The 16,301-nt window shown below is 47.2% G+C and overlaps 1 protein-coding gene across 19 annotated transcripts in view; it reads left to right on the top strand.

The window, feature by feature from the left end:
- The window catches only part of APBB2 (amyloid beta precursor protein binding family B member 2), a 403,357-nt gene that overhangs the window by 366,624 nt on the left and 20,432 nt on the right, over positions 1-16,301 (top strand). The window contains exon 1 of one of the 19 annotated variants that reach the window (XM_055111305.2): positions 6,593-6,723. The exons of the other annotated variants lie outside the window; for them this stretch is intronic. Coding sequence (XP_054967280.1) covers positions 6,668-6,723 — 56 coding nt within the window. The 5' untranslated portion in view covers positions 6,593-6,667. Of the gene's footprint in view, positions 1-6,592; positions 6,724-16,301 lie in introns of those variants that run through there. 19 annotated transcript variants of the gene reach the window in all.

Below are 16,301 nucleotides of genomic sequence, written 5' to 3'. Positions count from 1 at the left end.
AGCTTCTTACCAACCTGATCAGGAAGAAGGGAGTTCACTGTTTCCCCTACTTAGTTATTTATTCACATATTCAAGAATGTTGATTGATTGCCTACTATGTGCCAGACAGTGTTGATTGATTGCCTACTGTGTGCCAGACAGTGGTAAGTGAACAGGCAGAAAGGTTCTTGCTCGCATGAGCTTTACTTTCTTGGTGGAGAGAGGGAAATAGGGTAGTTTCAGATGGCTGTGAATGTTGACAATGACTGGGGGGTCCTCAGGGTTCTTTTGGAGGCAGTGATGATCAGGATGATGAGGGGAGGACCTGGGGGAAAAGCAGACCAAGCAGCCGAACAGCAAGCCCAGGCAGGGGCGGGCTTGTATGTCTCGGAGCAAAACGGTCCTAGTGTGGCTGGAGGCAGGGAGTTTGCGGCGGGGGGCGGGTGGGGGTTGGGAATTGTAAACAGAGGAGTCATGGAATAAGTGGCTACTGAGCAGAGGATGAAAGGAAGGTAATTTAAACCAAACACAGCACTTAATTACCATCACGAGCTCCAGCAGTGGTGGAACCGAAAGTCCAATGGGGACAGAGAGAGAAAGGCAGAGCAGAGGCTACCTCCAGTGAGGGATGGGGTCCTGAGCAGAGCCAATTAACTGGGAGGGAGCCAGGCTCAGGTGCTAGGTGCCCCAGAGCTACACGGCAGGAAAGAGCCCAGCCAGCAGGCCTGTGTTCTGTTTGCAGATCTACCACCTGCTAGCTGTGGGCTTTGGAGCAAGTCAACTTAAACTCTCTGACCCTTCAATTCCTCATTTGTAAAATGAGTCGTGATGCTTCCCCCTGCAAGGTTATTGTGTGGCTTGGCGACAGTGTGCAGCAAGAATAGAGACTGGCTAGACGGAAGCAATCATAGCCAGGAGCCGCTACTGTTACTTGGTTAGTGGTAATCAGCCTTCCTAGCGTTGGTGTCTGCTTTTCTTTAGATATTATTGAGTTTACATTATACCAGAAATACTTGTATCTAGATGGAAGTTAACAAAATTCAGGACTGGGCATGGTGGCTCATGCCTGTAATCCCAATACTTTTTTGAGAAGCTGAGGTGGGTGGATTGCTTGAGCCCAAAAGTTTGAGACCAACCTTTGCAACATAGTGAGACCTCATTTCTACAACAAATAAAAAATTAGCCGGGTATGATGGCAAACACCTATAGCCCCCGCTACTTGGGAGGTTGAGGCCGGAGGATTGCTTGAGCCAAGTAGTTTGAGGATGCAGTAAGCTATGATCGTGCTACTGTACTCCTGCCTGGGCAACAGAGTGAGATCCCATCTCTTAAAAAAAAAAAAAAAAAGGCAAGCAAAAACAACAAACAATTCAAATGAAGGCCATATGTATTGGCTTTCCATGTTATCTACCCTAGTACTCCTTTGAACTGGCACAAAGAAAGCCCCTTGAAAATTCAGAAAGTGATTCACCATATCCACAAGAGGTCCTCCATGTGGCTGGGTGCTCACCGTGGTTTTAAGTAGGAGGCTTGTCTGCACCTTGCCAGGAGTTTGTACCCTGATGGCATTCTGGCATGGAAACCACTGTGCTGTCATTTTCCCTGCTCAGAATCAGTTCTAAATCCTTATGCGTTCCTGTGCTTTGTCAGATAGGAGCCTTCTGGTGTCAAGGTGTTTTGTGTTGTTTTATTTTTTTGAGACGGTCTTGCTCTGTCACCCAGGCAGGAGTGCAGAGGCATGATCTCAGCTCACTGCAACCTCCGCCTCCCGGGTTCCAGTGATTCTCACGTCTCAGCCTCCTGAGTAGCTGGGACTACAGGTGTGCGCCACCATGCCTGGCTAATTTTTGTATTTTTAGTAGAGACGGGGTTTTGTCATGTTGGCAGGCTGGTCTTGAACTCCTGGCCTCAAGTAATCCACCTGCCTCAGCCTCCCAAAGTGCTGGGATTACAAGTGTGAGCCACCATGCCTGACCTGGTATTTTTTATTTTTGTTTTACCATCTTGGCTTTCAGAAAGGAAGCTAACCCATGGTTTCACAGTTCAGGTAGAATTTATATAACGTTATCCTTTCATTATACCCTAAACTTTAAAGTTGAAACTGGAACATGGCGTAAATTATCTCTCACTTAATAATTAACTATAATTTGTGTGTGTATTCTTGTCTCAGATATTCAGAGATGCAAGATTTTTGCATTTGGTTTTTTGTTTTTTTTTTTAATCTGTGATATAGCACAGATGAAAGCTGAAGCTCGTTAATTCTTGCTTAAAGTCTTCAAAGATGGACTTTTAAAAATACTCGTTTCCTGGTTGCTTTTAAATACCCTTTTTCCCTCCTCCTCATTAGTAAGCGGGCTGGTAACTATTGTGTCTTCCCTCCAATGGCAAGAGAAAGTCCTTTGTTTAGAATAATGTGCCTTGAATTTCAATAACCTCAACCACTTTAACTCCTGGCTTTACACTTCTAAGTGCTGGAAGTCTAACTTTCCCATCATGGCGCTGCTGGGCAGGACAGTGAGGTGGGAGGGGAGCTTGCTTTGGAAAGGAAGGCACACTTGGTCAGAGACAGTTGTTCATGTCACCGGTTGATCCTGGGAAGGATAGAACCTTTCCCTGAGATGAATTCTCTAAATATCAGCCAGAAATCAGATGGTAAATTTGCATAAATTCAGTATTCATTTCAGTTCAGAGGCCTTTCACCTGTGGCATGTAGATTCTAAAGGGACCTGGGATTGAGTTTCAAGAATCACTGAACTGTTCCAGCTCTGCCCCCTTCCAAAATTGTGTATAAAATTGTGAGTCTGTGCACTTTTTTTTTTTTTTTTTGGAGTGTTTTCATCCGAGGGCCTTGATCCAAAACAGGTCAGGAACCTTTCCTTTCTCCTCATGGAGCTCCCCTTCCCTCTCTCGCATAGTGATTGGCCTGGCCTGCACTGTAAGGCCATACTCAAGCTGCCATCCTGTAGGAGCTTTATATGGATTAAATAATGGAATCTTATAGCACTCTCAGGACCTGAAGGCCTCTATGATTCCCATTTCACAGTTGAAGAAACTGAAAAACAAAGAGGCTAAGGGCCCTGACCAAGGGCAGACAGCTGATAAATGACACACACACACACACACACCACTCACACCCACCCACCCACCTACCCACCCCTGAAGCTGGAGGGAAAAAATAAACTGTCAGACTCAGGAGCTGGTGCAAGAATTTTCATGATGTAAAGTTTTGCAGTGTTTACTTCATTGTCCTGTGGATAATGGTGTGATGTGTGCTCAAAAGGCTAGAGAGATGGCCAGTGATGAAAGACAAACATCAAAAAGAAGCATGCAACAGAGACTTCTGCAAAAATGGAGTGAGAAGTCTACTGGCAATTCCTTGCCTCGCGTGCTCAGTTTGTGAAAAGTGGACAGTTGTGCGCAGCATGAGAAGTAGGTGGCTGTGCCAGGGAACAGGAGATGGCGTCCTCTTCCAAAAAGCTGGAATAGACATTGTCATTGTGGTGTGCTGGTTTTTTTTTTTTTTTTTTTTTTTTGAGGAATTTCCTTTTCATTTGGATTCCAGTTACACATGCCAAGTACTTCTGTTATTTCAGGCTTATATTAATGAAAACATTGCCAATTACTCTGGCATTTATTTTCCCAAGGAACAGCCACGGAGAGCATGCTGATCAGGCAGCCTTGGGGTGTGCGGCTCATGTGGAATTAATCTTGGGGTTTAATTCTTCCCACTGGCGTCTTGTACAGCGAGAAGGGAGTAGACTGACGCCTGGCACTAAATTTAGCCTTCTCCACTCTCAGACTGGTGTGTCTTGTGCAGAAGCCCAGCTTTGGACTGATGTTTTCTTCCCAGCAAATTTACAAGGTGCTGAATTGGTGGAGTTGCTGGCACTGTCTGTGACTCTTCTGGGTTTCTGAATGACATTTCAAATATCACTCTGCGGTCTCTTATTTATGGCTGGTTTTCACTTTGATACTTAAATCAAGCAGTGTTTATTAACCCCAAATGAATTAACTGTGTTAAAAGTTTGCAGTAGCATTTTTTCCAAGTCTGCTTTCAGGGAAAAACACAGTAGCTACATCTTGATGGTATGTTTTTAAGTGAATCACTAGCAGTGGATCTGATTTAAAATATCCAAGACTACAGTAATAATTACACACAAAAGAAACAGGTTGTATTCTCAGATTGTTAGATTTTTTAAGTTTTTGTCACACACTACAGATAGGCTTTTTATTAAAAATAAGAAATTGAAAACATTTGGTGTAATTAAAAGCAAGTCAAAGCACTAACATATCCTTTTCTGATAAAAATCTGAGCACTAAGAAGTTCCTAGCACATCCATTCTGAGATTTGGAACCCAAGAATTAGGGAGGTTGTGTGACTTGCATAATGTTACCCAGCTGTGGATTCAGACTGGGACCAGCATCCAGGTCTCTGGGTCCTTTGCTGATCTTGTAAATTGCTACCCAAGCCTGGCTTTGATAGGTGGAACCGAGTAGCACAGACGGACCTGAGCCAAGGGGTGACTCTCCAGCATCCTGTATCAGCTGGGGTCCAGCAAACCTGCGCAGAGGGCCCCTGCCACTCCCCCAGGTGACTGTCCTTCCGTGGGAGACAGTCCATCTCAAATGCTGCCCAGCACAACCCAGCCGAAGAGATGAAGCTATTGGATGACACAGTGATAATAGCTGTTAACGTTGCAGGTTATTGCAGCTTTGTTACATGCCCAGCACTCCCATACACATGTCGTCCCGTTTAACTTCATGCTTATAATGCCCCTGAGCATTATGAGCATGAGCAGGTGTCCTTATCCCCTCTTCAATGATGAGGAAACAGGTTTTGTGGGGCATACCATGTAACACAGTGTGCCTGGCACACAGAGGGGCCCTGGAAATCTATGTTGAGTAAATAAAGAGAAGGTAAGCAGTGTACTTGAAGGAATGTGGCTACCCATCTGGATTTGAGCACAGCTGTGTCTGCCTCTTCAGCCCAAAGACCCTCTTAGGAATTTTTAGCCACCTCTTTCCCTACAAAAGTTCACCAAAAGAGAGGAATGTTCCCTGTTCCTCTAAAACCCTAGGTTCTTGGCCAAACCCTTTGGCCCTACCTTGAATACCTGTGCGTAGGGACTGTGTTTGCCATTTAGGAGACAAACCATTAGGGGGCTCTGCAGGACTGTGTAGAAGGGCGGAGTACCCATCATGGGTGCATCTAAGACTAGAATTCGAGTCCTGCAGCCTACTGTCAAACTCTCTTCCCCATGTAGTAGCTGTGTGACCTTGGCCTAGTGTCTTAGCCTCTCTGAACTTGTTTCCTCATCTGTCAGAACAGTAATACTGACCTTGTCCAGTTACTGTTAGGGGCCAAACAGAGCTCAATAAAGGGTAATTGGTGGCTGGTGTTACTGTAATCATTAATATTAGTCCTGTTAACTGCCCTGGGGCATGCTGATCACAATGGCTTTCCTTCAGTACTGAGGTAGATATTTGCATATTTTATCACAAAAGTCAAATGTGCTTATTGTATAATTTTCAAAGAGATAAAGTAAAATCCTCCATAATCCTCTTTCCATATTACAGTTGACAGTTTGGGTATTATATTCCAAGTTTTTTACTGTGTATATATTAAAATACACATGCAAACATTTTGTTGTTTTTATAAGACCATGCATTTACAGCTTGGCTTTGTTTTTGCTCCACTTACTAGTGTGCCATGGTCATTGTTCCGCCTCAGGGTGAGCAGCTCTTCCTTTCTACTTAATGACTTTGTGGTTCACTGTCTGGTGCACTTGGCGTTTCATGCCATGATTTTAGCTCCATCCCTGCAGGGCCCTGCTGGCCGCTCCATGACCCTGGCCATAGAGTGCCCGAGAGAACGGGTTTCTGTAAACATTGGGTTTCTTCCTTTCCTCCTCGTTATCTATCCAGTGCTCCATGCCTCTTCGGTCTAGTTGCTCTGTGTACGGTGCATGCAAATCGGCTGTGACAATGCCAGAAAGGAATGGTGTGAGCACCATGGGTCAGGGGGTTAAGTGACTTCATTAGGGTCCCAGGCAGCTCAGGACAGCTCTGGGCAGCTCAGGGAGGGAACTCCAAGAGTGTGGCCCCAACCAGACTTGCACTGTGTTCCTCTCTCCGTTCCATTCCTCTCTTTCCTGGGACGTCTCTGATCTCTCCCCCATTGAGCTGTCATCTCCTGTCTCTCCCACTTCCCACCCGCCCTTGACCTGTGCTGCCTCCCTCCCTCCCTGTTGCCCTGTAAGGATGCATCTCAGGAAAAGTGCCTGGATTCCAGTGATGTGGCTCTGTTAATAGAGTGTCAGGAATGTCGGTAAAACAGGTAAGGCTATGTCCATGCTGTTGTTTCTGTATGTTTTTTATTGGGAGCAGGTGGAACTGGAAAATGAAGACACGTCCTCTGCCAGTGTTTACTGCAAACAGTTTCCTGTATTTGACTGTGATATTTTAAGCTTGATTACCTCCCCCAGTTGATATGTTGCCTCTGTAAATTCAGCTGGCATCTCTTGGCTTCATCGTAATGTGGCTCAAAATACACACTTCTGGGTGATACAGTTGACCTAAAATAAGCACGGAAAGCCTATTAATTGCTGCAGAGTTGGGAAATGAGATGAGCTGTCAGTGCTCAGACTCGCTGTTAACGGGGCTGTGTTATTTGCGGGATGCCGTGTGAATGCTAACGTGTTGTTTCTGCTCTGTTCCCTCACGCCTTCCCGGATTCAGAGAGAGGTAACCGGCCGATTTTCACTTCTCCCCCCTTCGTGATGTCTTAACGTGTCTGGCAAAGCTCACTTGCTTTCTTCATGTCGCATTGCCATCCTCACAACCATCCTTGTCTTTGAAAGGCAGAACTTTTGTTTTGTTTTGTTTTGTTTCGCCTTTTATCACCAGCATTTAAAACAGAGTCTGGAATTGCGTCTGCGTTCCTCATTCTCTACTGTGTTTGACCCTGGTTGTGGAAGGTGATGGGCTGAGTGATTAAGTCTAACACCAATGTGGTCACTCACTAACGACTGAGAAAAATCTCATCAGTGTGGCAGGGAGTGAATGTGATGGAAATAGGTTATGTGCCATGTTGTAGAAGGAGGCTTTTCATGCTTCTGGAAAAATTAATATCATGGCCGGGCGTGGTGGCTCACGCCTGTAATCCTAACACTTTGGGAGGCCGAGGTAGGTGGATCACTCGAGGTCAGGAGTTCAAGACCAGCCTGGCCAACATGGCAAAATCTCATTTCTACTAAGAATACAAAAAATTAGCCAGGCGTGGTGGTGGGCACCTGTAATCACAGCTACTTGGGAGGCCTAGGCAGGAGAACCACTTGAACCTGGGAGGCAGTGGTTGCGGTGAGCCAAGATGGCACCACTGCATTCCAGCCAGGGTGACAGAGGGATACTCTGTCTCTAAATAAATAAATGAATAATATTAGTGCTTATATTACATATTCTCTAGAATTTGATTGGTAAGGGTTGGCACTAGGCTACTAGCCTAGCCAGAAGCACTGATTCAGTTTCAGTGTCAATTATTAGCCAAAATATATGGTCCTCCCTCTCCACCACAAGAAGGATAGAACCACAGAAAAGACATACCTATGAAACAAGAGATTTTGACCTCAGTTGTGTTTTTCCAATGCTCTGCATGTCCGCCTGCCCGTTTGATTGATTGGGGACTTTAAGCTCCATGATTCCATAGCTCTACCACTTAATAAAAACTCCACTTTTGATGGAAGAAGGGAATTTGGAGATAATCCTCCTTGAATGAATGATGGTGGTTCCTGCTGGGCAAAGTGGAGAGACACGAAGGCAGATCTCCTCTTTGTGTCAGAGCTGGTGTCATGTAACCTCTCTGCCTGGTTGGGAGCTGGAAGTGATGAGTCCTCAGCCGGTATTTCCTGCCACACTGGTGTTGTGACTGCCCTCTGCTGGTGGCTGTTTTCCCCTGTGATGTGCTGCTGTCATAGTCCAGTGGTTAAGAGGGAGAGACAGCATAGAGTGGGCGGTGACACCTGCAGGGCTGGTCTTCCAGAAAGTGTGATTAGGAGAATTTGCAGGTTTCACTGACTTTTTAAATCACTTTGAGGAGACCCTGGCGGGGGCAGGTGGTGGAAGGTTCTGGAGGATGAGGGCTGTGCATGTGGATGTGAGCTCCTTCATGTAAAATAACAGCCAGTCCCATCAGAGTCAATGGTGAGGACATTTTCGGGTGTTCGCTAGTTCCTATCCTCCTTGTTTATGTGAGTGTCCTCGCTGGGAGGCAGTTGCTCTGAATATTAACAGCAGGACCCTGTTCTAGAGAGGGCTACAGATTCTAGTTTGCCCAAGCCACCTCGATAATTGCAGGTGGTAGAATTTCAGATCTGCTGTTTACACACTCTGTGTCTCATGAGCGTGCCTGGTGAAGAATTCCCTGCTAAGCCTGTGTGTTTACCCAGGTGACGAGTACCTGGGATGCTCCTTTCAGAGGCTAAAAAACTTAGCATCTTTTTAAGCTTGCAAAGAAGGAGAAAGTAAGTTAAGCTTACCAAGCGAGAGCCTGAACTTTGTGAAATTACTGATGCCTGCATGTGATACATGTGACATTGGGTTAAAAAGAACAGAAAACCGGAGTCTTACATGTGTGTGTTTTGCGGGGGGTCATTCTGGATTGGCCATCTGGAAAGATGAAGTTTCTTATGTACTTTCGCTTCCTGATTCCTCCCACTCTCAAAACAAGATTTTTCAAAGTGCAGTCAGAAAATAAAAGCATCCAGTCTTGAAAACAGGACTCATTCTTCCTCCAGACCTTGTAGAGACTGTCAACAACCCACATTTTTGTATAGCCCAGGAACCCTATAATTACACTGTGTTCTCATGTGGGCTTACCTTTTGAATTCTGTTTTGGATCTCATGCTAGGCCCTGCATAGGTGAAACAAAGAGGAGAGAAAGCCCTTTGTCCTAAAGTGCCAGAAGTGCAATGTTTGGATCCAATCCCTTTGCTGCTGTCTTATCCTTATTTGCACATGGGACCTGCCCTTTGCGATAGCATCAATAGAAAGATAAGCTGGGAGGGAAGGGTCATTGGGTACATTTTAGCAAGTCTTAGTATAATTCATATGAGTGCAAATATTTATTAAAAAACACCCCTCGGGGGGCCAGGCGCAATGGCTCATGCCTGTAATCCCAGCACTTTGGGAGTCCGAGGCGGGTGGATCACCTGAGGTCAGGAATTCGAGACCACCCTGGCCAGCATGGCGAAGCCCCGTCTCTACTAAAAATATAAAAATTAGCCAGGCATGGTGTCACACGCTTGTAATCCAAGCTACTCGGGAGGCTGAGGCAGGAGAATTTCTTGAACCTGGGAGGCAGAGGTTGCAGTGAGCAGAGATGGCACCACTGCACTCCAGCCTGGGCAACAGAGCGAGACTCCATCTTAAAAAAAAAAAAAGAAAAAAGAAAAATCCCTCATGGATAAGGAGACAGTATTTCAAAGTAGGCTTTTTGTTTGACTTCTTTTTCCTCATTTATAATATGGTACCTACCATTTATTGAATGCCTGTCGTGTGCCAGTCTTCACAAATTCCCTCAATAAAACATGCCATGTATTTGACCTGAGCAACTGTGATTGATGTGAAAGATGTTATCAAATTGTGGATACTTGGTAAGGAATCCCAACAACAGAGAATTGGTGAGAGATTGAGTGTAATGTGACTCTAACAGAAAAGGCCAGGTGAGTTCCTGCCAGTTACATGGGCTCTGGTGCAGCTGACAAGGTCAACTTGTTCTGTGCCGCTCCAGAAAGCAAAACTAGATCCTACAAGCAGAAGTTACAGGGAGGCAAGGTTGCGTTCATCATTTAGAAAAAATATATTTTGAGCCAGGTGTGGTGGCACATGCCTGTAGTCCCAGCTACTTGGGAGGCTGAGACGGGAGGATCGCTTGAGTCTAGGAGGTCGAGGCTACAATGAGCTGTGATTGCACCACTGCACTCCAGCCTGGCCTACAGAGTGAGACCCTGTCTCAAAATAATAAAGTGAAAAATAGTGTATAAAAATGTTTTAAGAAGACATATATATATTATTCACTGGAGCTTTCCACCAACAGAACAGGCTGATTTATTAAAGAAACGAGATGTCCTATCATGGAAATACTCTAGGTACCACCTGCTGGTGCTGCTGTGAAAGGGACTTTGAAAAGTTAGCCTGAGTCACAGCTAAGAGGTCTGTAGATGCCTTTTGGAAGAGAGGTAAACACATAAGCAAATTCCACTTACACTAAGAGAGTTGCAAAGGAGAGATTTAGGGAGAGAATAAGTAGTTCTGGCTATTTTTTAAAATAGAGCCTGCTTTTGCCAGGCATGGTGGCTAACGCCTGTAATCCCAGCACTTTGGGAGGCTGAGGTGGGCGGATCACTTGAGGCCAGGAGTTCAAGACCAGCCTGCCCAATGTGGTGAAACTCCATCTCCACTAAAAATACAAAAATTGGCAAGGCGCGTGGCTCACGCCTGTAATCCCAGCACTTTGAGAGGCTGAGGCAGGCGGATCACGAGGTCAGGAGATCGAGACCATACTGGCTAACATGGTGAAACCCCGTCTCTACTAAAAATACTAAAAATTAGCCAAGTGTGGTGGCACGCGCCTGTAGTCCCAACTACTCAGGAGGCTGAGGCAGGAGAATTGCTTGAACCCGGGAGGCGGAGGTTGCAGTGAGCCGAGATCATGCCACTGCACTCCAGCCTGGGCGACAGAGTGAGACTCCATCTTAAAAAAAAAAAAATTAGCCATGTGTGGTGGTGCACACCTGTAATCCCAGCTACTCAAGAAGCCAAGGCATGAGAATCACTTGAACCCAGGAGGTGGAGGTTGCAGTGAGCCGAGATCATGCCACTGCACTCCAGCCTGGGTGACAGAGCGAGAATCTGTCTCAAAATAATAACAATAATAACAATAATAATAAATAAAGCCCACTTGAATAAAGAATCATTTATTCATTCCATAAAGATGGATTAAGCCCCTACTGAGTGATTAGAATGCTATATAACTGAGAATATATAAAAGCAATCTTTGGTCCTTTTTATTTTTTTAATTAAGAAATTTGAGGCTGTCAAATCAGATGTATTAATACTGTCATTTTTCTCCAGCAAAACTCTATCTTGGTCCTCTGGGAGAGTAATTACTGAGGAAGACAGCCAAAAAGACAGGAATGAAAAGAGTTGGAAACACCAGGGCTCAGTAAGCAGGTGGCAACAGGTACTTGATTCCTGGTACTAGCTTCTGTCACCATTTAAAGAAGAGACACAAGAAACTATAGCTATAACCCTTCCACTTCCTGGCTTATAAAAGAAAACGCAATGATTCTCATGACTGCAGGCGTTAAATGGAGTGAGACTCCATGTATGGGCAGCAGATGGCTCCTGGCCTAGCCTTGTAAATGGCTAGGGAATGGCATGAGCTGGAGCAGAGAGCAGAAACGGGTCTTGCTGCCAAGTGTCAGACAGATCGTGTCTGATGATCGCAGGTGGTAGAATTTCAGATAATCCTGGGAATCTAGAAGCTGTTGGAAAAACTGGGAGTGATGTTCTTTCTGGCCCTTGGAGATCTTTTGGGCCAGCTGTGTGGTTTTACAGACGAGATGCTGAAGCCTGGAGCCTGTGTGGCTGTGTGAGGCGCCCGGTTAATGAGTATGGCTCCCAGCCTGTCTGAGATGGGACCCTCCTGGTGCTCTGGAAGCCGGAAGTGCTAACGGAAGGATAGCCCTCAAGGGCTCCCAACCTGAAGGCTCCTCAAAGGTGCCTGCAGTGGACCAGCCAGCCCCCGTGTCCCATGCAGCAACGGAGCTGGCTACGGGCCCTGCCTGCTTGGCTGCCTGACGCCTGATGGCCGTGTGGCACCCGACACACTCTTTCCTCCCCAGCCCACATGCTCGGCCTGAGCTGATCGCACCAGTTTAGGTTTGCACAGTCTGTCAGGAACACTCTGAATGTGGAGGTGTGTTTACTACAAAGCAATTTCTTCTCCCCCTCAGAATACAAGAAAATCAAGGACCTACCCTGTTGCTCTTATGTATGACCACAGTGGCCTTTAGCATCATGACACTGGGATTGGGGAAAAACCCAGCTGTGTAAAAAACTAATGGGTGACATTTTGATCACTGTGGAAGCCAGCTGATGGGATATAGAGTTTGTTTACTATCTTCTCAATTTTTATGTATGTTTGGAAAGTTCCAGAAGGAGAAGAGTAAAAAACAGGAGAGAGATGGATGAACTCTTCTTTTAATTCCTGTACTCCTCAGGCTGGGCCCCAAACTCCTTCTCCCAGGTAAGGGTCCAGGAGGCCAAGGTCACTGCAGACCTCCCTGTGGCTGAGACCACCTGGCCTGTCTCCCACTGTTCTGGAAAGCTCTCTACCCCTTTCCCTCAACCCCCTTTCTTTGATATCTTTGGGACCAGCCTCTCCTGGGCTTTTCCTGCCCTCTTCCCCAGCAATTTTTTTCCCACCTTCTCATTGGACCTCCTGCCTCAAACAAGGCCTCTAAATGTCTTTCTTCCCCAGTCACCAGGCCTTGGTTTGACATGTTTTCTGTTTGTTTGTTAGTTTGTTTTTGAGATGGAGTCTTGCTGTGTTTGCCTAGGCAGGAGTGCAGTGGTGCAATCTCAGCCTACTGCAACCTCCATCTCCTGAGTTCAAGTGATTCTCACACCTCAGCCTCCCAAGTAGCTGGGATTACAGGTGCGCACTACCGCACCCGCCTAATTTTTGTATTTTTAGTAGAGATGGTGTTTTGCCATGTTGGCTAGGCTGGTCTTCAACTCCTGACCTGAAGAGATCCACCCGCCTTGGCCTCCCAAAATGCTGGGATTACAGGCATGAGCTACCGCACCCGGCCAGCTTTGTCTTTTCATGCTCCACACTCTCCCCTGCTCCCCCGACTTCACCCACCTCCCAGATCCATGTCTCCTGCCCAGACCGCAGGCCTCAGTGCAGGGTCCCAGCACCCACCTGCTTGGTGGGCCTCGTCACCTGGTGCTCCTCAAGCACAAGCACCCCACACGTCTTGTCCACCCTGGAGCTCATCAGCTTCCTGCACCAAACCAGCCCTCCTTCCCTCCCCCACTCCAGTGATGGGGTGCTTAGCTGTCCTAGCAGGGACCCCAGAGTTATTCTTAATCCCCTCCCTCATCCACGTCTCTCACACATCTGCCACTCCTGCCAGCCATCCTTCCAACACCTCTTCCATCTGTCTCCTCTGCCCTGTTCTCGCAGATGCTGATTTAGCCTGCACTTTGCTCATCCCCCTGCGCTGGACCACCGCAGTGGCCCCCAGCAGTCCCCTTCCCTTGGCCGGCTTTCTCCCACCAAACAAATCACATGGGGTCACCTGTAATATTGCAAGACTGGGATGCCTCGGAGTAAGGGCCAGTCCTGGCAAGACACAACGCACTGTGCAAACTGAGTACAGACTCCTGCACAGCACCCCTGCAGCCACACCTGAGCCTCACCACAGTGCCTGGGGCATATGCATAGGGCAGCTGGGAGTTCTCGAAAACAATTGGGGGGCCTTCTGACCTCCCTGCCTTTGCTCATACCTGTTTCAATGTTCTTTGAGCCATCTGCTGCCTTCTTACTGTGATGAGGTCCTTCTTACACTTAAAGAAGCAGCTCAAACCTCATTGCCCGTCTGTAACATTAGACGGGCTTGCAAGGCTGGAACCTTATCTGTTTGAATTTGCCTCACTGGTTCCTGATACATAATATCAGCTAGAAGGTTCATGTAGAAGTGAATTGAATTTTTTTTTTTTTTTTTAGACGGAATCTTGCTCTCTTACCCAGGCTGGAGTGCAGTGGCGCGATCTCAGCTCACTGCAACCTCCACCTCCCGGGTTCGAGCGATTCTCCTGCTTCAGCCTCCTGAGTAGCTGGGACTACAGGCACCCGCCACCACACCCGACTAAGTTTTTGTATTTTTAGTAGAGACAGGGTTTCACCGTGTTAGCCAGGTTGGTCTCGATCTCCTGAACTCATGATCTGCCCACCTTGGCCTCCCAAAGTGCTGGGATTACAGGCGTGAGCCACTGCGCCCGGCCTTTAATGAATTGAATATTTTAAAAAATAATACCACACCATAAAATCCAAATGGCAGTTGCATTCATTTCCTATTGTTGCTGTAACAAATGGCCACAAACCGAGTGGCTTCACGCCACACCACTTGATTCTTTTCCGTTTCTGGAGGTCAAAAGTGTCAAATCCCAGTGTTGGCCGGGCTGTGTTTCTTCCAGGGGCTCTCGGGGAGAATCCGTTTTCTTGCCTTTTCCAGCTTCTTGAGGCTGCCTGCATTCCTTGGCCCCTGCCTCCTGTTCTTTCCCTTAGGAAGAAAGTGCCTCCCGCCTTCCCTTGTGAATTTGCTGGGCCCACGTAGATAGTCCAGAGTAACATCCCCATCTCAGGATCCTTCGTTGATCACATCCACCAAGCCCCTGTTGGCATGTAAGGGAACATAGCCACAGGTTCCTGGGATGTGGGGAGGGATCATGACTCTCCCGCAGCAGCCCTTTTCAGAAGTCAGGTGCCGAAAAGGCAGGCTTTTCACACAGGCAAGTGATGCTTGGATTTCGTCTTAAATAATGAAATTCGATCGCTTGTATGTTTCATTGTCCATAGATGAAGTCGCTCCACTGGTCTGTGCTCTAGGCCTGAAAGAAAGGCCTCACTGCCTTTTACAGATCTCCATATTTAGGGACTCGGGATATGTTACATGAGAGTGAAATGGGAAATGCACAAATCTCTTGACCTCTACAGTGAGGAGAAGACACCTGTTTTATCCTGGGAAGTGATGAAGCCTCTGGAGGGTTAGTTACCGGACTCACCCACCGTCGTGGACTGACAGATTGCTGCCTCCCTAATCTATTAGCCTCTACCTTGGAGGAAACAACAAAAGATAAGGCTGTTAAAAAAAAAAAGTGAGAATTCCTCCCAAAAAAGCCTGAGGCTGCTGAGTTTCTCCCTGGGGAAGCTGTGGGATTCCAGATGGTTGCCCTTAAGGCATCAGTCACCTTGCTCTGCACCAGAGGAAAATGAAGATTAATAATCATAATTTTTTAAAGTTAAGCCTAAAAGGCTGCCTATGAAAGAACCGAGGCACAGAGGGCACAAAGCCGAAGTTCGATAGGAATAATCCATTGCTTATTGACCAGGGCCTGTTCATCCGCCGTGTCGGTAACCTTGGGATGTTGCACTCTGGGGCCTGCCAGCCACCATGGAGAGGCTGATGGATCTTGGAGGCTAATATCAGAGAATGTCAGAGCCGGGGAGGGACTTGGAAATCATGTTTTTCAACCCCTTCACTTAAAGATGAGGTGAAATTCCATGCCCAGGGTTGTATAGCTAAATGGAAGCAGGGCTGAGACTCGAATGTGGGTGGCCAGAATCTCAATGCCTGGCCCTTCTGGCTGCTGCTGTCTGTTAGAGGACAGACACAGGTGACACCTGTAACAGTAACTACAAAAGATATGATATAACGACCTCTTCTTTGTAGCACAGAATGTAAATACCGTGGGCATTTTGATACAAGCAGGGTCCTGGGGCCAGAGGACCAGGTGGACCGTTGAGCTGGGCTAGGCTGAGTAGATGGGCGTGCGCTGGACAGTGTGGGGTGGGCCACTGGCCACCACGTGAGGGAAGACACCACTACGAGCGGACACCAAGACCCACCTCTTCTGGAGCAGTGGGGAGTGCCGTGCAGTGGGAGGAACATGCTGGAAAGTTGGTGGGACAAATTTTGGAACTCTTAAAATCCACCCAGAGGTTTTTGGACTTTGTGTGGTTGACCACAGGGAGCTTTGGGGAGATTTGGCCTCAGGAAGATGGTGGCTGCACATGGAAGTTGGAAGGATTGGAGTTGTGTGCCGGGAGACGTGGTATATTTCTGAAGGACCCTCTAGGGAGGAGAACCAGAAGCAAGGCATCCCTTGAGTGTGATCTCCAAAAGGGATGTCTTCTGTCCATTTCTTATGTGTTGCCTTGATGGTGGTTGAGGCTGGATGGGAAGGCCACAGTGTGGAGAAGACTGTGCTCACCCCTCAAAGTCTCCGCCCAGTGACTTGCCCCAACCCACCCCCGAGCCCAGTCGTGGAACCCATTCAGGACTGAGCAAGGACCGACTTTCCCAACAGGAAGGAGGGATGTGTGCCACAGGCCCACACTTGTACTCAGCCCGCAAACATGTATTAGTACCGGTGATACGCCAGGCCTGAACTAGACGCTGGGATGAGTTAGGCACAGTCGTCTTCATGGAGCTGCAGAGTGTTGAGGGGAAGACACACTCAGACACTTGCTG

Source organism: Pan paniscus, chromosome 3, assembly GCF_029289425.2.
Source record: "Pan paniscus chromosome 3, NHGRI_mPanPan1-v2.0_pri, whole genome shotgun sequence".
Taxonomy (NCBI): Eukaryota; Metazoa; Chordata; class Mammalia; order Primates; family Hominidae; genus Pan; species Pan paniscus.
The sequence above is the reverse complement of the archived record's forward strand: the minus strand, read 5'-3'. Positions and strand labels throughout refer to the sequence as shown.